Source organism: Panthera pardus, unplaced genomic scaffold (genome assembly GCF_024362965.1).
Source record: "Panthera pardus isolate Hobbes unplaced genomic scaffold, ASM2436296v1 HiC_scaffold_9, whole genome shotgun sequence".
NCBI lineage: Eukaryota > Metazoa > Chordata > Mammalia > Carnivora > Felidae > Panthera > Panthera pardus.
In genome coordinates this window covers 4932878-4957942 of record NW_026527024.1, presented here as the reverse complement: position 1 = coordinate 4957942, position 25065 = coordinate 4932878, and the positions used below count along the sequence as shown (strand labels likewise).

Genomic DNA, 25065 nt, shown 5'->3' with positions numbered 1-25065 from the left:
GAGCATCCGACTTCGGCTCAGGTCATGATCTCACAGCTCATGGGTTCGAGCCCCATGTCGGGCTCTGTGCTGACCACTCAGAGCCTGGAGCCTGCTTCGGATTCTATGTTTCCCTCACTCTGCCCCTCCCCCACGCATGCACGCTCTCTCTCTCAAAAACGAATAAACATTAAAAAAATAAAATAAAATAAAGGTAACCAACAGAGGAAATTAAAACGCACATAAATTAGAAGGTGGGAGGGCATGGGGTGGGGTATGCACATTTCTTGTGTATCCTAAGAAATAACGCATAAATAAAAACAAATAATAAAACTGATTAATATAAATTAATAAAAAACAAGTAAATAAAAAATGAAATATATAAGCATATTATTTAACGACGCAAAGGTTACTGTTGGGGAAAATCATACAAGGAGTTAAAGTCATCTCCTTCTGGGGCTGGGTGAGTGGGGAGGGACTGTTATTCCCTGTAACCCCTTCTGCATGGTTTTACTTCTAAGCATTAGTATGGAGCATTTTGATTAAAAGGAAATGGAAAGTTACAACTAAATAAAAATTAAGAAAAGATAACCGCACGGAGTTGTCGACAAACACTGAGTGACCTGGACGAGGCTGGGTCTGTCGACGAGTAACCGTGGGGACGTAGGGAGAGGCGCCTGCCCTCGGGAAGCACGTGGGCACGGCTCCTCTGGGTGCTTCTGGCCACACTGATGTGCAAGAACGAGTGTTTTTTTAAGCTCCTGAAGCAGTGAATCGACATTACAAGAAAAGCGGGCAAGAGGGGGCCTATCAAGGACAGAACACTTCTGCGTGAGGCAGAAACCGTGTCTGCAGAATCCAGAAACCATTTCTCTCTTTTGTCCAGCGAGGCCAGTGCGGCCGGAGCAGGGAGCTGTCCAGCTCGCGACTCAAACCGGCCCGGCCCGGCGGGGGCAGACACGCTGAGACAGGAGAGGGCTTCACGGCGTTCAAGATCTCAGCCGAATTATTCCCCAAACAGAACAGTTTTAATTAGAACATACATAAACAAACTGAATACATATTTTGTCCCCTGTCCTTCTCAAAAAAAAAAAAAGGACGAAACATCCTGGAGGAAGTTTTCCTTCTTTTGAAACCATACTCAAGAGCTATTGCTCTGATGTGCTGAGTTCTCTTGGGGGCTTTGCTAGGAGAAGCTTCTGTGATTTCTGAATTTTATAGAACAGGGGCCTTTATGAGGCTGTCCACAGGCAGGTGACCCCACGGCTGTGTTTGGGGCCAGCCTGGGGGCCTGGCCGACTTGTGTCCCCGATGTGTCCCCCCTCAAGACCTCTTTTCCCAGGAGAATGGCGCGTCCACTGTGTTTTTGCTGTGCTCCCTCTGCAGAGGTGCTGAGGGCCCTAGGCTGTGTGCTGTTTATGCCGGACCGAGATTTCCGCATTAGGGCTGTGTAGCTCACAGACAATGCACAACAGTAGGAACCCCCACGCCCGTCTTCCCCGGATGAGAAGCCCCAGACTGCCTGCTTCTGCTCACAGTTTATGGGCACCACTGGCCCAACTACAGATGCTGAAAACAGGGGCGGGAAGGGACTCCCCCAGAATCCTCCACGAGGCCACCGTCACCCCTCCCTCCTTGAACCTGTGGTCTGTGCCATCTGATCTCAATTGCTGTGTATTACCAATTCTTCTTGACAACTAGCCGGGCCCGGAGCTCCTTGTGGCACTGCAAAGGGCAGGCCTCATATTAGTTGTGATCCAGTAGCAAGGCTCGGGTACCTACAGAAGAAACCAGTAAAATTCTCACGACTTGAGTCACACTGCCTCACGAGAGGAGAGAGGAGGCACTGACCGAGGAGAATCCAGAAGGACATTATAATGGGAAAGAAAGTCAACGTCAGTGAAGCAACAGTGATGCGACTTGACTGTGTGTGATGGGCTAGCCGTAGGTTACGCAGGCCTGCGTGCCCGGAGAACTCTGAGCCCCCTTGGCCTTGGCCTCTCCACGGGGCCTGTTTGTGTCGGTGCAGGCAATGAATCCGGGTTGCACATCAACATCACCCCATTCCCGCAAATCTCTAGCCAAAGGTGCCTTCAAATCCGTTCCGTTGCGCCTGGAAGGAAGCACAGACAGAGACGGGGAGCCTGTCTCCAGGGTCCTGTGCGCACCGGCTCAGAGTTGCAGAGCATGCCCCCTGCAGCCACCACACTCCCGGGAGGCTGGCCCGCCCAGAGACAGCAGCGGACAGCAATGGCGACACGGGGCTTCTGTGGCAGAAGCAGCCAATGCCTCCGCCGCAGGGGGCAAAGGCAGTAGCAGAAACAGTCTCCGCACCCACGCTTGATTATCCAAGTTAGCGGTCCTCAAAGTGTGATCCCCAGACCAGCAGCACTGGGAAGGCTGGGAATACAAATTCTCAGGCCAGCAGCACTGGGAAGGCTGGGAATACAAATTCTCAGGCCTCGACCCAGACCCACTGAGTCCAAAACACTGTGGGCGGGGCTGAGCAGTCTATGGCTGAACGAGGCCCCCAGATAATTCCAGTGGTGTCTGAGTTTGAGAACCACGATCTAAGTGAGCCACGTGACATGCTGGTGAGCAGGAGACCACAGAGAACACCTCCGAGAGCCACTGAATGACAGATCTCCATCTCCACATCTGCCTTTACTAAACGTTCTCTGGGTGAATAAACGTATTGGCAGGCAGATAAGGTGTTTTGGAATAAAGAGAAGTTGGTTGCAGTAAAAAGAGAGGAGAAAACAGGGTTTAAAGCACAATGATGTAAGCAGACGAGACAGAGCAGGGCTTTGAAAGACACAAGGATTGATCCAGTGCCGAGATGAAGAGAGATACTGAAACATTCTGATAATCACAGAAAGCAGATGATCGTACTTTGAGAATCTTAGACACTGCGTTTTTTAAAAACTTATTCTGAGAGAGAGAGAGAAAGAAAGCACAGGCAGAGAGAGAGGGAGAGAGAAAGAATCCCGAGTAGGTTCCGCATCGTCACTGCAGAGCCTGATGCAAGGTTCAAGCCCACAAACCGCGAGATCATGACCTGAGCTGAAATCAAGAGTCAGACGCTTAGCCGACTGAGCCACCCAGGTGCCCCAGAAATTGCATTTTAAAAAGAACATGACACCAAAACATTAACAGGAAGTAAAGGTTCCTAGAAGAAATGCTACCAGTTTTCTCGTTATTCTAAAGTACTTTATCTGCCAACGAATAACATTTGTTCATTCCAAGAGCATTTAGTTAGGGTTTAGCATTGTGCAGACACGGTCCCAGGTGCTGGCAATACAGAGAGCCAAACCCTCGTCGTAGGGGGGCTCTGTTTGTGGGGAGACAGACAACCCCTCATTTCAGTGAGGGGTAAGGACTGCCCTACTGTAAGGAGGTCATGGGTCTGCCCGGGGGATGGGGGTGGAGGGCGTGGTGAAAAGCACAAGTTCGCTGAGAAGACACGGCCAGCTTCCCAAAAATCTGCAGCCAAAGGTGCCTTCAGATCAAAATACACGGACTCTTCCTGGTGAGAAGTATATGAATTTTTTATTAGTCCATTTGTTTGCCATAAAATATTAACAGGGCACTGTCTCTCTCCCAGGGATTAATGTGCTGTGTCACTTTGTGGTATTCCAAATTCTGGCAAAGGTTCTCACAGTTGTGGGCAACAAAGGGCAAGGGAACAGAAAGTCTGTTTGTCTCGCGAAATAAAGAGCCTGCAATTAACTCTGGCATTTTCTCAGCGATGTTCATTCCATGAATAAAGGCGGAGAAGAAAAAAATATTTTGGGAGAAATTTTTAAAAAGTGATGTTTTTAAATAGAAGACATTGTTGAGCAAACGGAAACACCAGATACCAAATGCTGCCTGTGATGAAGGGTCTGGCTCCGTATCTGAGCGGGTCCTCAGAGGAGTCACACGGTTGTATAAAAATATCTGCAGGCAAATTGCATTTTGCAGAATATGAAAGCGATGTGGCTCCAAGCCAGATTACTATTTGATGTAGATTTCCACGATTTCACTTTCAATGGGGGAACCTTTCCCTTCCATCTTAGGGGCTGGTTACAATGTAGGATCACTGTCAGGATAAGGGAGAAGGAGGTGAGAGAGGTGCCAGTTTAGGGACCGTGGAGTCCTTGTTCAAGTCAATATGCTTTGAACGTGAAGGGATTTATAGAATAGGAGACGTAGAGGCAAGTGATGGAGGTGGTGGGGGTGAAGGTTACGGTGACGGCGGTGACAGTGGTGATGGTGACGGGGGTGAGACAATGGTGGTACAGCAGTATAGCTGTTGATGGGGCTGGGGCTGAGGTCACCAGTAACGAGGACCTTGTTATTGTGTGATGTTTGCATTGCTCTGATGACCTCTGTCTTCCCCCTAATTCTCAGTCAAGGTTTATATTGGATTCACTATACCAATCTCCCAACGAGTCCCTATTTTATAGAGATGGAGCAGAAAGAAGGCTCCGTTTCCTAGCTGGTTGGCATGGGCTTATCATGGGTAGTCATGTGTGGAAGAGGCACCTGGTGGCAGAGGAGGCCCTGAGAATGTAAGCCCCGAGGGTTTGCAGAAATCTAGACCACGTGCACAGTTAGAAGCAGAGAGCTGCATGTACACACAGAAATATGCTAGGTCTTTACATACTGCTGAGTGAAAAAGAGGGGAAACGGTCTACACACACACACACACACACACACACACACACACACACAGAAGTTTATTATGTATCTGTATCTATGTACATCACAATGTCACTTGTGTAAACAGCAACACACGTTTTACTAACATTAATGGAGAGAAGGGGGACTCAAATACGTTTAAATAGGTGCCTATGTAGTAATGTCTCTGACACTGGCCATAGCAGCATCTTCATAGACAGTTCTCCGGAGGCAAGGGAAACAAAAGCAAAAATAAACTACTGGGACTACATCCAAATGAAAACCTTCTGGACAGCAAAGGAACCGACCAAGAAAACTCAATGACAGCCTATGGAATGGGAGAAGATATTTGCAAATGACATAGACAATAAAGGGTTAGTATCCAAAATATATAAAGAACTGATATTACTCAACAACCAAGAAACAAATGATCCCACTAAAAAATGGGCAGAAGACAGGAGCAGACACTTCTCCAAAGAAGACACCCAGATGGCCAGCAGACACATGAAAAGATGCTCAACGTCACTCATCATCAGGGGAATACAAATCAAAACCACACTGAGATACCACCTCACACCTGCCAGAGTGGCTAAAATCAACAACACAAGGAACAACAGGTGTTGGTGAGCATGTGGTGAAAAAGAAACCCTCATGCACTGTTGGTGGGAATGCAAACTGGTGCAGTCACTCTGGAAAACACTATGGAGCTTCCTCAAAAAGTTAAAAATAGAACTACCCTAGGATCCAGTCATTGCACCAGTGGGCATTTGCCCAAAGAATATAAAAACACTAATTCAAAGGGGTACATACACCTCCACGTTTACTGCAGCGTTGTTTGCAATAGCCAAAGTATGGAAAGAGCCCAAAGGTCCACTGACTGATGAGTGGATAAAGAAGATGAGGTATAGATATACAGTGGACGGTCATCCAGCCAAAAAAAGCATGAAATCTTGCCATTTGCAATGATATGGGTGAGCTACAGTATCAATGCTAAGTGAAATAAGTCAGAGAAAGGCAAATACCACAGGAGTTCACACTCACAGGTGGAATTTAAGAAGCAAAACAAATGAGCAAAGGGGAAAAGAGAGACAGAGAAAGAGACAAACCAAGAAACAGCCTCTTAACTCTAGAGACCTGGTGGTCACCAGAGGGGAGGTGGGCAGGGTTATGAGTGAAATAGGTCATGGGCATTAAGAGGACACTTCTACTGGGGCGCCTGGGTGGCTCAGTCAGTTAAGCGTCCGCCTCTCGGCTTTGGCTCAGGTCACGATCTCTTGGTTCGTGAGGCTGAGCCCCGCATCCAGCCCTGCACTGGCAGAGCAGAACCTGCTTGGGATTCTCTCTGTCCCCCTCTCTCTCTGCCCCTCCCCCAGGCGTGCTTTCTCTCTCTCGCTCTCTCAAAATAAATAGATAAACTTAAGAAAACAAGAGCAACTGATGCTGATGAACACCGCGTAATGTACAGACGTGCTGAGTCGCCACACTGCACACCCGAAACTGACATAACACTGCATGTTAACTATAGTGGAATTAAGTTAAAAACAATCAGGAAAAAAAACAATTTAAAGAAAAATGCATTGAACCTAGTAGTCGATTTCAGCAAACAAAAAGCCAGAAACTGACCAAGAAACATAGGTGTCTATGCGGCGAGGAGAGCCCAGAGTAGGGACTCCCTGAAAAGAACAATGAAATAAAGAGAGTGAGGCCTCGCACAGGCCAGCGGTGGGATTCCATGAGCTAAGCCCATCTAAGTCCTTGGAACTGGAGGTCAAAGATGAATGAACGAACGAGCTCAAGTAGAAGAAAACGCAAGGAAAGCAAGACGCCTTTGAGCCTTTTGCGAACCCGCGTCCCCGCCCACGTGCGTCAGGGACCCACTGGGCTCCTTCTCACGGTGCAATTGTGTGACAGCCGTCTGGCAATCAGGAAGAGCGCGCAGGCCGCCGCCTGTGCCACGGCCGAATGGATATTCGGAGGAGAATAAAAACACGTATCGGCACAGTGCAACAAGGCTTCGAAAAGGTCCTGCGGGTCTCTGCTGCATCTTAGCTCAACACCCAGCCCCCCAGCCCTGGGAAGGCCCCAGGAAACCAGCACGACACAGCCGCGTTTGTTGGATCAGAGCAGCTGGGTTTCGGTCGGGGGGCCAGGGGGAATGGTAAAAACCACGGGGCAGGCGGTGCGTAATGATTTCCATCTAGGTCTCCACCCACAGGACACAGCTCAGCTTGTCAAGGCGCCGCTGCCCTTCCCTTAGCCCTGCCTCCGCGGGGTCATGGTCCCTAATTACCTTTGACGTAAAGGTCTTAAAAGACGGCCTCAAATTTGGCCCAGGGAGTCCTGCGCCCGAGGGCCGTGTTGTGGGCTGCTGTCCCTCCCACCTCGCGTGTCGTGGCTCCCACTACACTTCATTTTGGCCGTGGACCACGAGCTGTCCCGCTTCCTGGACTGTGGGTGACACGATGGGAGAGGCCATCCGGGTGCCTAACACAGCGTGCGGCACAAAACCAGGGTCAGTAAGTGTTGGCCAACTGGAAGGATCCGGAAGCCCAGACTCAATCTTCCCTGTATCTGAGAACTGTTGGAGGGGAGGTCAGGCTGGTTAGCAGGCAAACAACAGGAGGAATCTGGAAATGGGTGGTGTAAATGACAGCTGACAGATGAAGTGTCTTGTTTCTTCCTCCTGGTGGCTCCTTGACCAGCCTGCTGAAAGTGACTAGTGGACCTTCCAGAATGTTCCATACCTCTCTGGAGGCTGTTCAGGGAGGTGAGGCTGTCCAGCCCGCCTGGCTTGAGGCCCAGCACCCCCTTCCACACTCTGTGTGGATTCAGACACCTTCCTTAAACTCTGCATTTCTCAGTCTTCACATCTGGGGAACGGGGGCACTAGGAGCTACTTCAGACGTGTACAGCTTGCAAAAGCCTTTAGGGCCGTCCTGGACACAGCCACTGTCCTGTACGTGCTGTAAGCCCACATCCTTGTTCCCGGGGAGACGGGCAGAAGGAAAAGCAAGAGTGAAAACCCACCAGCAAATCCAGAAGTCCGGTTTGGAAGGAGCAAAGAATATACGTAGCCCTGAGGTCACAGCTTTACAGTTCAAACCACAACACATGACTGATGATGCTTCAGGGCTCCCCACTCTATGCTGGGACCCCTGTGCTCCCTTACTTCTCTTGAAGACTGGATCCTGGAATATCCCAAATCTTGCCCACACCTCCGACCCCTCCACCTCTCGACCCTCCTCCCTGGAGAGGATTTCTCCATCCTTTGGCAAAACTCTTAAAAGAATCAACGTCAGGGCGCCTGGGTGGCTCAGTCGATTGAGCAACCGAATCTTGATTTCGGCTCAGGTCATGATCTCATGGTTTGTGGGTTCAAGGCCCACACTGGGTTCTGCACTGACAGCTCAGAGCCTGCTTGGGATTCTCTCTCTCTGCTTCTCTCTCTGCCCCTCCTTCCGCTTGCAGTCTCTCTCTCAAAATAAATAAACTTAAAAAAAAAAAGAATGCCTACTCTGTGGCACTTAATTTTTATAATAGGATATATTTCTTTGTTGTCTCTCCCCACCTAGGTCCTTGGAGGATGTGGGTCTCCTTCCTTCCTCCCTAAAACCCTCCACATGGTAGGTTTCTTACTTTTTCCTTTCCTAGACTAGTTGAAGAAAGCCAGAACATGTTGCCTCAAGATATGCCTTTTTGACATACAAATTATTTTGAGCTGAAAGCAATGAAGAAGGAGCAAGCCCAGAAAAAAGGCAGGAGACACGTTCTCCTTGGGCTGGAGACAGACTCTTAGCGCAGAGATGCACCAGCGGAATCTGTAAATAGACCTTCCTCTGGGAGTTGCCTCCCATGATCTGCTGTCCTTGAATACCTAAAACTGCTCCCCTTTGTCCGGCTAATTCCCTGCAAATTTACTGTTCCTGGTTGAAGATGCTACAGGGGTGGCAGTTCTGAATTGCTGCTTTGAGTCACTTTTCGGTGAGATTTTGAAGACGGGCTCCATGCGCATTAATGAACTGATTTCCTTTTGTTAACCCTTCTTTTTGTTAAGGAGTCCCGGCTGAAGTTCTGCCTCCCCAACAGCATCCTATAGTGGAAATGGCACGATGTCACCAATGCCTACACATTTCTAAAGGTTTGGTTCTTAGAAAGGTTCCAGAAAACCAAAGAACTCTCAGTCTTCGAGGATCCTTTCAATGTAGGATTTTACTGGCTACCTGTTCAGCTCGCTGGCCCATTCAACAAAGGTTTCCTGAGCTTGTCCTGTGTTGCAGGCACTACTCTGGAGGGGAGGGCGGGTGTTGCACAAAACAGACCCAAGTCCCTGCTCGCGGACCTTCCTTCCAGCTGTTGGGCAGGGAAAGGACTTGGTGAACACAGCACACAGAATATCCTGCTGGGATGACCCTAGGAAGGAAAGTAAGGCCGGGTGAGGAGGGAGTGGGGCTGTGACTCAGGCTCGGCTGTTAGGGAAGTGCTCAGGAAGGAACGCTTTGATCGCGACTGACAGTGCATGGGTGCTCCCCTCAGCCATGCGGGGGAACTTTCCAGGCAGACGGAGCACAGGTGCAAGCACCCTAAGAAGGGGGCGAGCCCAGCATATCTGAGGAGGGGTGCCGAGAGGCGGGATAAAGCTGTGCAGTGGCTCTAGCGTGGGCAGGTAGGGTTGGGTCCTCGGAAGAAGAAAGACGACAGGTGGCTTTCTTGACGTAGAAGCTGTTTTCGGCCCCCGGCCGTCTGGTGAGCTGTACCTGCCTGCCGCTACTCGCCCAGAGCATGTTTCTAGCAGAAGGGCCTGGAATATGTCAACATTGCGGAAGAACAGACCTCAGCAGCTAATGATTTTAAGGGAACAAAAGAATGTAAGCACAGCCAGCCACCAGCAGGCCAGCAGAGGGAACAGGCGGTCTGACATAGCTCACGGCTTTCTGGGCTGGGCAGGAGGGGCGGGGAGGGCCTGGAAGCCTGTGGTCCCGGAGAGCCTCAGCTGGGGTCACCAGGAGATGGGAGGGAGGGGACGCCCTCTGACGCCGGGCCCTCCAGGGGAAGATCCCCCAGGAAAGTCAGAGGCCTGGGCACACGGGGACCCAAGGCGGCCAGACTGCGCGGGCAGTAGGATTTTGGAAGGAGATCGGGGCATCTGTTCTGTGTCCAGTTGGTGATGTCATTTAGAGATTCTCAGAAAATGCATTTGAAACCTGGAAAGAGGGAACAGGATCTAGCAGTATTCTTCCAGCATAACCCCGGGCTCGGCCTCTGAGGCAACTGGGGACTCTGCCCGGGCAGACTTCCCTCCTGGGTTTTTGCAGGTGGACCAGCTATCCCCCAAGGTCACAGTTCAGGGCCCTGCTAGACCCGTTACCCAGCAAACCTGCCCCCACACTTCTCTGTTACACCGATCACACAGACCTAGCTTTGCCGATGCCAGCAAGACTGGTCCTAACACCTCACTGGCTCCCTTCTTAGCTAAGGAGTTAAATAATGTCTTTGACACACATTCGTTTACTTTGCCCGGAGAACTGCGACCTGACCAGTTCATGCAGAGACGCGGGGTTGTGGGGACAGGTCAGGCTGAGTTCTGAAGGGGAAAGTTGCCAGCAAGTCCACAGGAAGTACTGACCACGCCACAAGATGGGGTGACCGTATGGCCAGCCCTGTGCCACCTGCACGGTTTCATTTGGTTTTTACAACCACTTCTATCAGCAATGTTTATCTCCATTCTACAGATGGGGAAACTGAGGCAGCGTGTCTGCGTACCTTCCCCAGGGTCCCAGGACTCGGATTTGAATGCAGGCGTTGGCTCGAGATCCTTCACTCTGAACCAGTGGTTCTCCATGTGGGGACATTTGGCAAAGACGGGGGACTGTCGCAACTGAGGGTGGGGTGCTACTGGCGTCTGATGGGTGGGGCTGGGGCCCCGCTAAACACTCCGCAGTGCCCCCCACAGCAAAGAGTCACCAGGCCCCACGTGTCGTAGCGCTGAGGTTGGGAGAGACACGGTCACCCCGCACAGTAGCTCGGCCCCTCCTCCACACCCCACGTGCTTGGTGGCCCTTCGCACGCCTGCAGTTATCCACTCGCTTGTGACGATTTGTTCAGTCTACACCCCGGGCCCTACATCATCCGCTCCACGTCTCGTTCCCCACGATGCTTGCGGCGTTCACGCTAACGGCTGGTGAACTAAATGCCCGATAAATATTCGCTCACAATTTATTCTACGATTTCTGATATACCTGTGCTCTCTTTGGAAAAAATCTCAAGGCCGTGTGACAGAGAGAGAGAATGAGACAGCGTGACGTTTACACATTACAGATTTCTGCTGCACGTGAGGCATGGGATTGCATTTAGCCTAGGAAATCAGAGCAGACAACCTGAAGCCAGCGTCTGAACTTCAAGCCCCGACTGAGGCTAATTTTTCATTGTCCTTGAAGGTAATCAGGCCTGTGGAAACAGCATCACCAAATTGACCAAATGAGATTTTCAATTAACTCAAACAGATGGCTTAAATTTTCCAGGTGACTTTCCATATTAATTCAGTGAGTTTGCTGGACCAGGCCCCGGGAGGCTTGGCAGGGATGGGGGCTGAAAGGAAAACAATGAAATATTGGATCTTCAGGAGAGGAGGCAGAGCGATGACCGGAACTTTTCTTCTACCCCAGCAGAAGCACATGAGACAGATCAGTTCAACACCCCCACCCCTCCCCACTGACCAGCATATACCAAGGGCTCTGGGACTCCAGGCACCGGTGGCTCGGGGGCCAGCTTCATTAGCCTCTGGGGACATTGCGGCCCTCTGATATGACTGAGGAGATCAATCCTGGGCAGGGAGAGAGGCCGCGAGGAGCCATTTATAGAGCCCAGAATTCTGTGCTTGGTCTGTGTACCTGAGGACCTCACAGCATTTTATTATCCACGGAGAAGAAAGCGTTAAAAGAATCTCTGTGGAATTTTCCACAGGCTCACGCTTCTGAGGGTCTTGCTAAGGAAGTCACCGCAGGAGAGGACCACACCATCCACAGAACACCAGCAGTACCCAGTGCCAGAGCACCCAGCCCTGGGCAGGGCCTGTGGAGGAGTCGGAGCGGATGGGGCCACAGCTCCTGTCCTTCCAGAAGCTGCCAGAAACGACTAATAATGTGGAGTTCTGTAACTGGATAGTAAAGGCCTGGGCTAGAGGTTATGGAAAATTTGGGGTGGGTGTCCTCTGAGTCTCAGAATGAATCGTTCTTGGCTTCACTGGGCCCATATCTAGACTTACGGAGATCTATCGGTGAGCGGGCCTGGTGTCTGTACGGTGGGCTCCCCTTTTTTTCAGTCTCCCATCAACATCCCCCATAGAGAAGCTTACCGCTGATATGGGGGGTTCCGGAAGTCTATTCAGTCCCCAGTCTGTTCAAACTTTGGTAATACTCAGACCACTTCACTTAGATAGACCCTACTCAGCAGTTTTGATTAAAAGAAAAAAAAAAAATCTACCCAAACCAGACGGTAATGATAACAGGCCAGTTACCTTTGTCAATATGCTCTAACACCTACACAGGTTATCTTACCAACCAGGAGAAGTGGGTTACTGGAGCAGGGTTTACCACCAGCTCCTCGAGCTGCCAAAGTACGCCATCGTTCTAAAGTTATCTCTTAAATGGGGCACCATTTACAGAAAGTCTGATTATGTGGATTTTCTCGGTTAAGGCTATATCCATTCATCCAATGGATGTTCTCCAGCGTCTGCCTGTGTGAGACGTGTCCCTGCTGGAGTCTTGCGGCTGACCTGACAGGCCCCTTCCCGAGAAGCCCAGCCTCCCAGGGAGAGCAGTCTGCTCCTGACTAAGGAAAGAAATAGTGGTACTGGTTGGACTCCTATTCCTTTCCAGAAAAGTGAATCATGAAGCAGTAAGCAAAGCTTTGGACAATGTACCTTTTTCTTGGATGTTTAAGAGAGCAGTAAAATAAATCTGGAGAGACCACGTAAATGAACGTTCATCTTATTTTTTTCACATAGTAGAAACAAGGAAGCAAACCTCATCCGTGGATCATCGGGTGGCATCATCTCCAGATCGTGGGTGGGTCCATTTAAGCCAATGACGTGCAGGGAAATGCTGGGGTTTTCACATCCAGCCTGGGAAGCAAAGAAGACCAGGTGTGAGTAAACCTTCCTGCGGGGACAGCGCCTCAGTTGCTGCACGAAGGCCCAGAGGTAACTGGGGTGCCATTCCTTCTCCAGGAACCCTACCCCCTTCTTGTTCCTCCAAGTGCCTCCCGATTATCAACCTGGGAGGGGCAAGGGATGGGACAAGGAGCAGGACAGAAATTCCTGGAGGCCATGCCAGGAGGCAGCGTGCCCAAGGGCAAAGACACGGGTGGGGAAGGCTGATGAATGTTGGCCGTGGCCCAGCGGTGGGGAAAGGGAAGTCCCTGGAAAAGGTGCAGAAAAGGTGCTGGGTGGGTTCTGCTCTGCGTCACTGCTGCTCTGTGCTTCCTCTTCGGGCGGAACAGCACTGCCGGGATGGGACAGGGGAACACGTGGCATTATTTGTCAGCGACACGCCGGGTCTGACGGATACCCTTGCTTCTCTGCTCCCTGCATGAAGACATGTCGGGTTCACCACAATAGGGCGGGAGTCCGGCGGGGTCACCAACTCATGCCTCTGATTTGGGAGACAGTACAACGGGGCAAGGGGTGTCTGAGTTCTGTTGGCTAGAATATGCCGCCTTTCCATCAGAATACAAACCATCCTGGCTTCTGTAATTCCAATTTTACCCACCCCAGAGCTCAGTGTGAACTCCAGATGGCTCTCAGGTCACCCCTCCTAAGGTGGGGAAACGCCCATAACAGGGTTCACAGGGGAAGCCACTGGATCCCTGGCTGTTAGAGGAGTCAGGCAGCCACTGGCCCCACTGTGTGCGTGGGGGGTGGGGCGTTCAGGGGTCAAAAGAGCCCGCATTTAGTTAACCGTTTGCGACTAAAACCCTGGCCCCTTCCACAAGATGTAGAGTCCAGTCCAATCAAGCCCAGATGAAAAGGGAGAATTCTGTCAACAGGCAGGTCCGTGTGGCAGGCTGATATCAAGTGCTGCCGGAGTGGGACGGTGGTGGGGACAATGCTGTGCCTTCACAGAGCTCGTGCTCCTCCACTCAGGGACCTCCTTGGCTACTGGCCACGCCGACCGAAGATCCGCAGGAAAGGCTCAGTATTGGGGCACCTGGGTGGCTCAGGGGGTCAAGCGTCCGGCTGCGGCTCAGGTCATGATCTCACGGCTCGTGGGTTGGGGCCCCGCGTCGGGCTCTGTGCCGACGGCTCGGAGCCCAGAGCCTGCTTTGGATTCTGTGTCTCCTTCTCTCTCTGCCCCTCCCCCTCTTCCTTCTCTCTCTCAAAAAACAAAAAAAAATTAAGAGAATTGTTTTACCAGGTGCTGTGGACGGAATGTCTGTGTCCCCTGCCCCCCAAATTGAGAATTCCTTCCTAGGTCAAAGCCCCGAGCCCCCGTGTGACAGTATGCGGGGGTGAGGCCGTGGGAAGGCCATCGGGGTCAGGTGAGGTCAGGAGGGTGGGGCCCCGTGAAGGGACTGGTGCCCTCATGTGGAGAGAAAGAGGCGCCTGAGCTCCCTCGCTGTGGGAGGACACAGAGAGAAGGCAGGGGGTGGAACAAGAAACACAGTGCTCACCGGACCCGACCTTCCTGGCACCCCGATCTCGGACTCTCAGGCTCCAGGCAGGGCTGAGAGAAACGAATATATGGCACCTGCACCAACTATACACCAGGGGCTTCCTCTCTGTGGCCCGGGACGCCGGGCACCTCGCTGGCCTCACTTGCACACTATCGCCCCTCTTGCTGCCCCCTGCAGGCTGGCGTGTCTCGTCCTTCCGATACACAAGGCGTGTGGCATCAGCCCTCCGATCTGGGAGATGGTCTGAAGGCCTGGGAGCCACGGCTCAGCGCTCACGGGCGCGGGCTCCAGGGGTCCTTCCGAGGCAGCCGCAGGCGGGAAGCGAGTGCTCCGTCACCAGGCAGGTGCAGGCAGTGAACGGCTCACGTCCACCCGGCAGTGGCCTCCATGGGCCCTGGAGCGCTCCAGCGAAGCCGGGGGGCGGGGGGGGGGGGGGCGGCAGGGCCGCTGAGCCCACTCTGTCAGACAGACATCAGTGTCTCTGCAGCGGCGCGGGCTGCAGAAATGTGGCACCAGTCCTTGCTTCGTGCCAGGATGCTGTGATTTGCTAACAAAGCAAGGTTCAGACATCTGTACCCCTCCCCCTCCACCGCACCCTTGGTGTCCTGCCAGTCTCTGTGCCAACAACTTGGTCTGGGAAGCAATTAGAGACTACAGGCCAGGATATGACCAAACACAAAAGAGCCCTGCGCAGACCCAGGGGACCAGGGGCAGACAGAGGTCCCTCGGACCTCCCAGAAGCCAAACTCTAAAACAGGGACGTGACGAGAGAGGGCCCCAGGAGCAGGCAGTGTGACTTTGTTGCCATGGACTCACAAGGGGAGGTAAGGTACTTATTTTGGGTCCCATGAAACTCACACAAATGATTAACGGCAGTTCAACTATTTAAGATAGAGGTAACCTGCCAACAAATTCAACTCAGCGGAGATGGGAATTTAATGCAGTGTAATGGGAAATAATTAATCTTGCCTCTGTTCTACTGCATTGCTCAGAACACGTCTGATTCTACAGCTCCACGTCTGGAGTCGCCTGGGTCGGGGGGACCGAGGAACAAGGCGAAGAATTCACTCTACTGTTTCCTGTCGCCTACCTTGGGGTAGTGGTAGGGCTTCACCGTGGGGTAGATGGAGCCAGTGTAGGTTGGGAGCTCCATGACGGGCACGCGGGAGTCGTTGATGGTGGCGTAGGCGAGCCTCGTGCCGTCCGGAGACCACCAGTGGGCGATGTGGGTCTTCAAAATCTCCTCTAAGGGAACACAAAGCGGAGAAATGTGGACACACAGCACATGGAGTGCACACCAACGGTGCGTGGACACATCTGTGAGCTGGCCAGCAAATCACGAACCCCGCCTTGGGGACACTGACCTTCGACAACCTTCGAGTGGTCTTCACCGTGCCCTGGATATGCCTTCCTTCCACGGGGCTCAAGAAAAGCCTGGTGCTGACCACCAAGCCCCAGAATGAACCCCAATAAATCAAGGTCCAACTGAACAGAAGTTCATTTTCTGGAGAGCTTCTCTCTCTCTCTCTCGTTTGCACAAATTTGAACACGATGAGCCCAACGAGTGCTTTCTGAATTGAATTATTGCACCACTGTGAGTTATTATTTTAAGATGCTTTACAAAAGCAAAGCTACAGGAAATCAATCCACGCAGAAGCAGGGCACATCCAGGCAGAACCGAGTGAGAAAGAAAGCTGTGTTGTAGGTTACATCCCGGAAAATCTCAGATCAGCTTGCGGGAGATGCCTGGGGATTCATGCCCACACACATACTCCCTCATGAACAGCCGTGCGAAAGAACAGGTTCAAAGGTCAGCACATTCCTCAGCCTTAAAGGAACGACGGATTTCACTTCCTGTGGCAGAAAAACAAAATGGCCCGATCTCCAATGGGGCTGAAATGCAAATGATAACTCTCATAGGCTTCCCCCAGAAATGCCCATTATTGTGTGTTAGTGCAGCCAAGTGTCTTGGCTAATCAGAGTTGTTACCTGTGGATGATTTTTGTGGGATCTGTGATCTATTCCAGAAAGAACAATTCTATTCTGCTTAAAACTTGCCCAGTGTACCAAGTCAGGGTGCTGGGGACCAGAGACCCCATCTGGGTGCTAAACAGCTTTTAGGTCAAAGGATTGTCTCTTGTACACAATCCATATGCATCATAAACAAATTCCCTCCAGATTTGTTTTTAAAGTAATCATCAATAGGGGCACCTGGGTGGCTCACTTGGTTAAGTGTCCAACGCTTGATTTTGGCTCAGGTCATGATCTCGTGGTTCATGAGTTCCAGCCCCGTGTTGGGCTTTGCACTGACAGTGTGGAGACTGCTTGGGATCCTCTCTCCCTCTCTCTGCCCCTCCCCTGCTCACACACTCACTCTCTCTCTCAAGAATAAATAAAAACAGGGGCACCTGGGTGGCTCAGTCGGTTAAGCGGCCAACTTCGGCTCGGGTCACGATCTCACGGTCTGTGAATTCGAGCCCCACGTCGGGCTCTGTGCTGACAGCTCAGAGCCTGGAGCCTGTTTCAGATTCTGTGTCTCCCTCTCTCTGACCCTCCCCTGTTCATGCTCTGTCTCTCCCTGTCTCAAAAATAAATAAAATGTTAAAAATTAAAAAAAAAAGAATAAATAAAAACAAAATACAGTAACGATTGAAAAATTCTCCAATCACGTAATACAAGTCCCACTGAGCTGGCTATCATCAGGTGTGTGCCATAAACCAGCCCCACATGCCCGTATGGCAGAAAGCCGATGAGGAAGCTGAAATCATGCTGAAAATGGGTGCACATAACCCAAGGGACAGCATACGCTGGAAGAGAGCCAAGGACAACTGGCTGCAGAAGGAGAGGATCATGGGGGAAGGAACACGGAGATGAGGGAGCTGGGCTAGCCTAGGTGGTGGACAGGTTGGGGGGGAAGCACTGCGGGGATCCGATGGCCGCAGGGTGGACACGAGGGCTTAGGGCCACGTCCTGGGGGCCACGTCCTGGAGGCGCTCGCAGCCAAGTCCAGGCCTGCGAGTGGGGCAGGCTGCAAACCCTTAGTCCCGGTGCGGGGGTGCCCGAAGGCAGCTGTCCGTCCACCCCCGGGTCACTGGCCTGGTCTCTCAGGGGAGGAGCCCCCAAGTCTGTGGCACCTGCAGCAGCAAGTGTTATTCTCCTTGGAAGCAACTCTTCCTTGCCTTCTGGGCGCTGTCCTCCAGCGGCCAGAAGCTCATGGAGACTCCCGTCAAGGCAACACGGGCTTGCTACTTGGCTGGTCACCAGACGGTAGTCTCACGAAACACCCAACACTCCTGTCCCCAGTGCACCCAGGTCTGAATGCGGGGCTCAGTGGACAACAGATGAAGAGCCACGGAGTCCTTGGTTCTAGCCCCTGGACAAGGTCCCTCTGTCCACTGAGGGCATGGCCATCACCCCTAACAGCACCGCCCCCTCCCTTCCGCATCCTGCCACCTGGGGGTGTCCCACGAGTGGGCTCAGAAGCTTTTCCAGAGCCCACAGAGGCCCAAAGGTCTCCTGAGGTTTAAAAAAAGAAAAGGAAGAAGACCGCCTCTCCAGAGCCTGGAATTTTCCAGCGTCTTCAGCAGCCAGCAAAGTGACTTTCAGGTGTGAGTGTGGAATGAGGTGATTCAGAAGTGGCTGTACCCAGAACCACCTGACTCCTCGGGTTGGCTCTGTGGAGGGTGAGTAATAGGCTCCAGCAGATGGCCTGCTGGAAAAAAATAGGCACCATTTGCAATGCAATTTGTGGGTGATTCTGCTCAATCGCTTCTGTGCTGCAGGGCTGGGACGGGGGGAGCCAATCAAGGCGAGTGGAATCACAGCCAGTGAACGGAATTCAAGGGGCAGGGGGAAGGAAGCAGACCCCCCGTCCCCCTCCCGCCCCCAAAGTCAGTGGCGAGGGGCCTGGCAGCGGTTTCCACAGCACGTGAATTCATGGCCAACTCAGGCTAATCCCAACGGGAAAACGGCTGGCTGACAAAGCCTTCATAAGTGGAGAAGCTCGACAGAAACAAGCCACCACAACCCCTGTGAAGACGAATCATCTGCTTCCGCTCTTTGGACCCAGAGCAATCCCCTAGAACGAGAGGGATGACCTTGTGCCAAGTGGCCCCGCCGCGTGTCCGGTGGGCCTGTGTGCGTGGGTGGGGGGTGGCCGGGGGAGCGAGAGACAACTAGCCTCCCACGTCCAGCCGTCTTTGTGTGCAAGCTGCTTCCAGACTCGCCCTCAGGAGAGGGAATGAATGGGGTTGAAGGCCGAGCCTGACTTCGGGCAGAGAGTAATCAGTTTCTGTCAATTCCGTCGGCAAATGCCAGCGCGTTTCTGCTAAGCTCAAGGCACCGGGAAATGGGGATGCAAAAAAAGGGTCACTTCAGACTCTCGCTTGTGCCGGGTGGAAAGGGAAGTCAGAGACCATATAGTTCTGGGATGACAAATTCTGGCGAATGTTATTCTCTTCAGTTCTCTTCCACGGCGAGATGACGGCAAATGGGAAGAAACCCTGTCCGGCGCAGGGTTGGGGAGTGGGGGGAAGGCATACAAAACCAGGGGAACTGTAGCTTACTTTCTCCAGATGCCCTTTAACACAGGGCTCCTCTGCTCTTTTATTTCTCTCTGTGTTAGTTGCTCAATAAAGAGATCATTAAGTATAAGAAACTAAGGGGAGAAGGACCAGGCAGATAAAGCCTTGGCATTTTTTTTGTGTTAATTATGAACATCCTTATTCTGCAAACGCTTTCTTCAGGATCTCCAGCTTAATGAGGCAGTTGGCTTAAATGCCATGAAGTAAATGTAGCTTAGGAACAGAGTTCTGCAGAGGGAAAAAAACAAAAACAAAAACAAACCCCTATTTCGTCAACCAAATTAACTGCATGAGCCCTCGCCTTGGAACAAGACAAGAAGCCCGCCTTTCTGAGCAAGTAAGTACAGGTAACTTGGGAAACCGGATGCTTAGCTTGCCTTCACCTTGCCCGTCCTGCCCAGGGACCACTGCAGAGTCATACGAGAAGAACACATTGGGGGCCATCAACTAGTCATAAGTGTCAAGTGGCAGAAAGCTCCATCCATGTGCTTAGTTCATGGTGGGATCTGAATCAATGCTCCTCATTTCTTCTCACCATATCGTCAAGAAGTCGACTCGACTATCTGAATGTTATTTGCTGTGACAAGCACTGTTGAGGGCTTATCTGGAGGGCAAACTCTCTCTGGGCTCAAGGTGATAAGGGCCGATCCAGCAAAGAAGAGGAATCCTCACGCGCCCCCGAGCGTGTGGCAGATGCAGAAGAGAAGGGACGCCCACACCCTTCCGTGGTGGCAGACTGGCGTCACTGGGGGTGGTTCTCCAGAGAGCACGTGGGAATGTGTGTGCCCTTCAGTACTCTACGCAGGACAATCTGCAGGGCACAGGCATCTTCTCCCCCAAATCTCAAGGGGTGGCTTTGGTGTCTACTCTGGTTAAGAATGACCAATGTGAGGGGCGCCTGGGTGGCTCAGTTGGTTAAGCGTCCAACTCTTGGTTTTGGCTCAGGTTTTGTCTCTCACGGTTTGTGACTTTGAGCCCTGCGTCGGGTTCTGCACCGATGATGAGAAGCTTGCGTGGGATTCTCTCTCCCTCTCTCTCTGCTCCTTCCCTGTGCACATGCTCTCTCTCTCTCAAAATAAACAAATAAACATTAAAAAGAGAAAGGATGACCAATTTGAGAAATATGCTATATCGGATCCAATAAGCATTGCATTTTGGAACTGTAGGCATTGACTTTATCAGTATACGCGACGTATGTTTCCAAATTGTTCGTGGGGAGTTACCCTCCTGAACAGAAGAATCACAGGTTCCTCTTAAAGGTGTCCAGTGGGCTCACTTGTGTCCCCCTCACATATGATACAAAGTGATATGCTGTGTCCTAATCCCTGGTGCCCAGGAGTGTGACCTTATTTGGAAGCAAGGTCATTGCAGGTGGAATTAAGGTGAGATCATTCTGGAGCAGGGTGGGCCCCCACCCAACAGGACTGGTCTCCTTATGAGGAGAGGAAAGGAGACACAGAGACAGATGGGGACGATGTTGTGGGAAGGCAAAGGCAGAGGATGGAGGGATGTGTCCAGAAGACACGGGACGCCAAGGGGTTGCCAGCCACCAGGAGCTGGGAGGGATAAGAAAGGTACTGACCAGAGTCTTGGAGGGAGAACAGCCCTGTGACCCCTCGACCTCACACTTCCAGCCTATTGAACCTGAACAGTACATTTCTGTTGTTGAAAGCCATCCAGGTGTGGCGGCCTCAGGCGACTTGTGCAGAGTTATGTCTACACCGTGTAGACCGGATATGTCTACACCGGTTGCAGGGAGCCAGCTCCACACTGGTAGGAAATACACTCCTGAGTCAGGGGCCCAGAGGCCGCCAAATTCTTCCCTGAAACCCAGGGGGTGGGATTTCTAAGTCAGACCTGCCCAGCATGGTGGCACATATGGCTGGCCTCCGCCCTCGCAGCAGGTGGGCTGGACCCAGCGCCCCTGCACCCCCAGTGCACACACGCGTGCACACAGATGTGACACTGAGTGTGCTGGGCTGAGCCCCGCGCCCCCCTGCCGCTGATGCTTCCAGCCTCTAATGGGCTGACGGGGTTGGCTTGTCTCTGCCTCTGCCCAACACGCTGGGTAATTGTGACTGGGCCCTTCCTGAACCCCGGCCGGACGTAAGAACACACTCTCGCGTTTAACTAACCCCCACACCGTGCTTGGCATGCCGCAGACACTGTTGCAAGTACTTTGCACACAGCAACTCTCTCCGTCCTGCTCGAGCCTCACGTGTAGGTAAATGGCTCCTCGGACTCCGTCGCCTACAGCGCGAAGCCGCGGCCTGGCCCACTCTCCGGACACGGCACGTTTGCCACCAGGCTCTCCCTGCACGATCTCAGGGACAGTTACTCAGCAACAGTGGCCGTCACCGCCGGGACCACCATTTATGAAACACGACCGCGAGCCAGGCTCGGTGCTCACAGCTGCGTGTTTCTGCTCGTTCACTTCTCAGGCAGCTCCCCTCGGGGCCCTGGATCCCTCCCTTGGTCCAGGTGACCGAGGCCCCTGCTCCCAAGCCGGCAGAGAAACCCAACGGCCCCTCCCGTGCCTAGTACTCAACTCAGGGAGTGTGTAACAGAGACCTTTCAACGACAGCATTCAGCGTGGTCACTGTCACCTCTGCTCCCCGGATGCCCGTAACCACCCCGCAGTAACCCCGTCCCGGGCTGAGGACTTGGAGGTTGAGAGAAGTGAACGTTGTTGAACAAAGGCTGAGTGTTCAGCTCCTACCAAAGCCCCCGCTGTGTGTGCTGGAGAGGAAACACACAAGCGTAGATTACAGCGGACAAACGACCAGCAGTCCCAGGGTTAGCGATCGGTGCCAGAACGGGAGACCCGCAGGGGCTAGAAACACAGGAGGTCTCTTCATCGTTGGAGCCAAGTGGGGAAGGCTCTTGTGGGGAGCACTGCTAACTGCTCCCCAACATCCACAGTCTGCTCTTCCTTCAGGACAAGAACCAACGATGGATAACCAACTTCCGGAATAAAGACACCCCCGGGCTCTCAGAGAAGCTCTGAGTAAGTGTCCAGGCCCTCCCTTACGGAAAGGGCGCGAGCACCAAGGCCTCCCCGCCCTTCTCCACCCCGTCCTGTGGGCAGGTGCGGACTGCGCAGGTGACAAACAGCCTAGTGTGGATCCTGCAGGTCTGTGGGAGGTTAGAGAGTTCGCGAGGGCCTCATCGTGAGGCCGAGCTCCTGCAGCAAATCCCGAGTCAGAGCCATGGAGGCCAGAGTGCCCCGGTCGGCGTCTGCAGAGGCCCCATGCCCAGGAAAGGACACCCCCACATCTGCATGCTGCCGGCTCTTCAACGAGGGAGAGACACTTCCAGCCCAGAGCTGAGGCCTGATCTGCAGTCCCCGCGGGGAGGCCGCTGAGCCAGAGGCCGACATCAGACAAGGACCTGGAAGGGTGTGGGGTGGAGGGCTGTGTGGGACTGAAGCGTGCAAGGTGCCTCCCTGACCACTGCATCCAGGGGCTCCCCAGGCAGACAGGCCAACCTGGGACCCAGGACTGGTTAAAAAAGAGATCCAGGGTAGACGAGGGATGTGTAGACATGCAGGGCAGGGGTTGGAGAGCCTCCTGCAGAATGGGCTCCTGAAGACAGAGCCGTCTCCTTTTCCTGGGGGGGCGAGGTGAGGGAGGCCAGGGTCCACACTCATCGGAGCCCGCGGACGGAATGCTTGAATCTGCACCTGCCCCCACAGCCGGCTCTCTGACCTGCGGACAGCGCGGGGTGCGGGGGGCATGGGGCGCTCTGCTGGTCTCCGCCTTCCCCGCCGCAGCAGGGCCATCTGCGAACGGCCAGAGCCGACAGCTGAGGTGCTGGGCTGGCAAAGGCTAAGAGTTCTCCTTCTTTCGCTCCCAGACCCACCATCTGCCGTGTCTGCACTTTGGTTATTTCCCTTTTTGAAGCTTCGGCTGCCCGCTGGGGCAGGCTGGCCACACCGAGGATGTCCGGCTGCCCGGCTGCTCTGTCAGGACCTCAGTGTTCAGGGGGCAGGCGTGTTGGCTTAGAGACAGGAGGTAAAGTTACAGACTACCTCCAAAAGCAGAAAACACGATGTTCCTGAATGTATACTTGCTGCAGAGATGGCTGGACCATCGCTTAGAGCAACGGGCTCACAGGAGCCCTTCTGTGTCTGTGGGTCCTTAACCCTCAGGTCCCCTGAGCTCAGCCCATCACTATTTTGCTGTTTTCCTGAGGCTCTAGTGAGAGTAATTCTGCGGGCCTCAATCCATGTGTGGTGCACGAATCTAACTACCCGGGTGGACTGATCTGGGGAAGGTCTTAGGGGGTCACACCTGACTGAAGGAGACAACGTCAGAAGTATCTTCCCAAACTGAACTCATAAAACCCTTCCGACGTTATTTTGGGTTACTGACGCTCTTTTATTCCTGGGAAGTCATTCATACTTTAGTATGAGCTTGACACCTTGCTGAGTATGGCAGACTGTATTTTCCAGAATTGGCCCAGGTGATATTTCTGGTCCCACATGCTTTTCCAGGACTCTGCGCTCCCCCGTCAAGAGGCGAGGTCTGTGTGTCTCTCCCTCGAACCTGAGCAGCCCTGTGCAGCAGCCTCAACCACCAGAATGTGATAAAAATGATGCTTTGTAACTAACTACTAAGGCAGCGTGGCTTCTCCCTGGCCCTCTCTTGCTTGAGAAGCTCCCCATTAACACCACCACCGGCCCTGTTGTAGGGAAGCCGAGGCCGACCCACGTGCCGTGTTCTGGTCTCAGCCGGCAGCCAGCATCAACCATGGGACACACGAGGGGACCAGCCTCCCGGTTGCCCCAGCTGGTGAGAGTAGACAGAAGGGGTACACCTGCCAAGCTCCGCCCAACTTATACGAGTCACTGTTTCAGGCGGTTTATTTGGATCAATGAGATCAACTTTAGTTAAGAGAAGTTTTGGACAGAACGAGGGCCAGGAAGAGGAAACCCGGGCCAGCGCGGTCGGGTCCTGTTCCTACGTGACCCTCTTCCTTTGCATCGCCTCCCACTCTTTGCCCCTCGTTTTGACCATGGGAACTTGAGGGAGCTTCCAGAACTTAGGCCTAAAGCCCTCCATTTACTTGAACCACACCCAGGCAGGTGACCGTCTCCCAGAGGATCTCACTTCTCATTCATTTGTTCATGGATTCATGTGTTCAGCCGTCCACCCACTCATTCACTCAGTGGGGTGAACAAACATCCTGATGAGGCCGACAGAACACAGATTTGGGTAGACACGAGGTCTTACAGTGAATCAGAGGACACAGACGATGTCGGTTCACCTATACTCCAGAACACTCTCGAACAAGGCTGTCGGTGTGTACTCTCGTTTATTCCTGAGGTAGGGGTTTCTAGCTTGGGTCTAAGAGGTGGGTCTTGCAAGGCTCCGGGAGGGGGAAGGCAGCAGAGATATCTGGTCTCTGGTCTTCATTTTGGTCCTGTGGCCTGGCCCTGGGGTCAGCCCCTGGCCTCCTGTGGCCTCCTGTGGACACCTGGCCCCTCCCCCCGTGCTGGTTCAGACGGACAAGCTGCTGCTGGAAAGAAGTCTCCATGCTCTTGAGCTGTTGGAGAAAGGCTCGCCAGTTCTCTCTCCTCGTCCCCTCCCTTACCAAATTACCGTGCTGATGTGAAGGAGGCATTTAAACTACAAGAGGGTCCTCATCGGGGAGATAATCAAGTGATAATCAAACATCTGCAGAGTCAGGCAAGCACGGAACTGGAGTGTGCTTTCTGCGGAGGAGCGCCATAAGACGTGGGGACCTGGCTGTGGACCAGGGAGCCGGGCGGCCAGAGGCCGGCGGGGCTAACCTGGGCTGGAGGACCTCCAGTCTCAGGGCCACGAAATCGGCATCTGACCCGGCAGCCAAAAAAGGGACTCCTGGAGCAAAATCCATAGAAAAATCGTGTCACCTAGGAAAATGCCTGGCGTCCACCTGCTACTTCCAGAGGCCGTGTGCTACAGGGGAGAGCTGGACTCTGCCCCTGACCTGCCCTCCAGGCCCTCTTCCTCTAGAACGAGAGGATCGGCTTCGCTTTCTAAAGGTGAGTGCCCCTTCTCACAGAAATACGAGGCAGGTGTCATATTTTAATTCAGTCCGAAATGCTCAACATATTTAAAAAAGTAAATCGGTATTTCATTCCTCACAAGGGCATCTGACATACCGGACCGATATTTAACTGTACTGT

At 52.9% G+C, this 25065-nt stretch overlaps 1 protein-coding gene across 5 annotated transcripts in view; it reads right to left on the bottom strand.

Moving 5' to 3' along the window:
- Positions 1-25065, bottom strand: part of DPP6 (dipeptidyl peptidase like 6) — a 939040-nt gene that overhangs the window by 80531 nt on the left and 833444 nt on the right. For all 5 annotated transcript variants that reach the window (XM_053898709.1, XM_053898707.1, XM_053898705.1 and 2 more), the window contains exons 9-10: positions 15401-15555; positions 12663-12760 (exon numbers count right to left, since the gene is read on the bottom strand). In XM_053898709.1, the coding sequence (XP_053754684.1) occupies positions 12663-12760; positions 15401-15555 (253 nt within the window). The remainder of the gene's footprint in view (positions 1-12662; positions 12761-15400; positions 15556-25065) is intronic.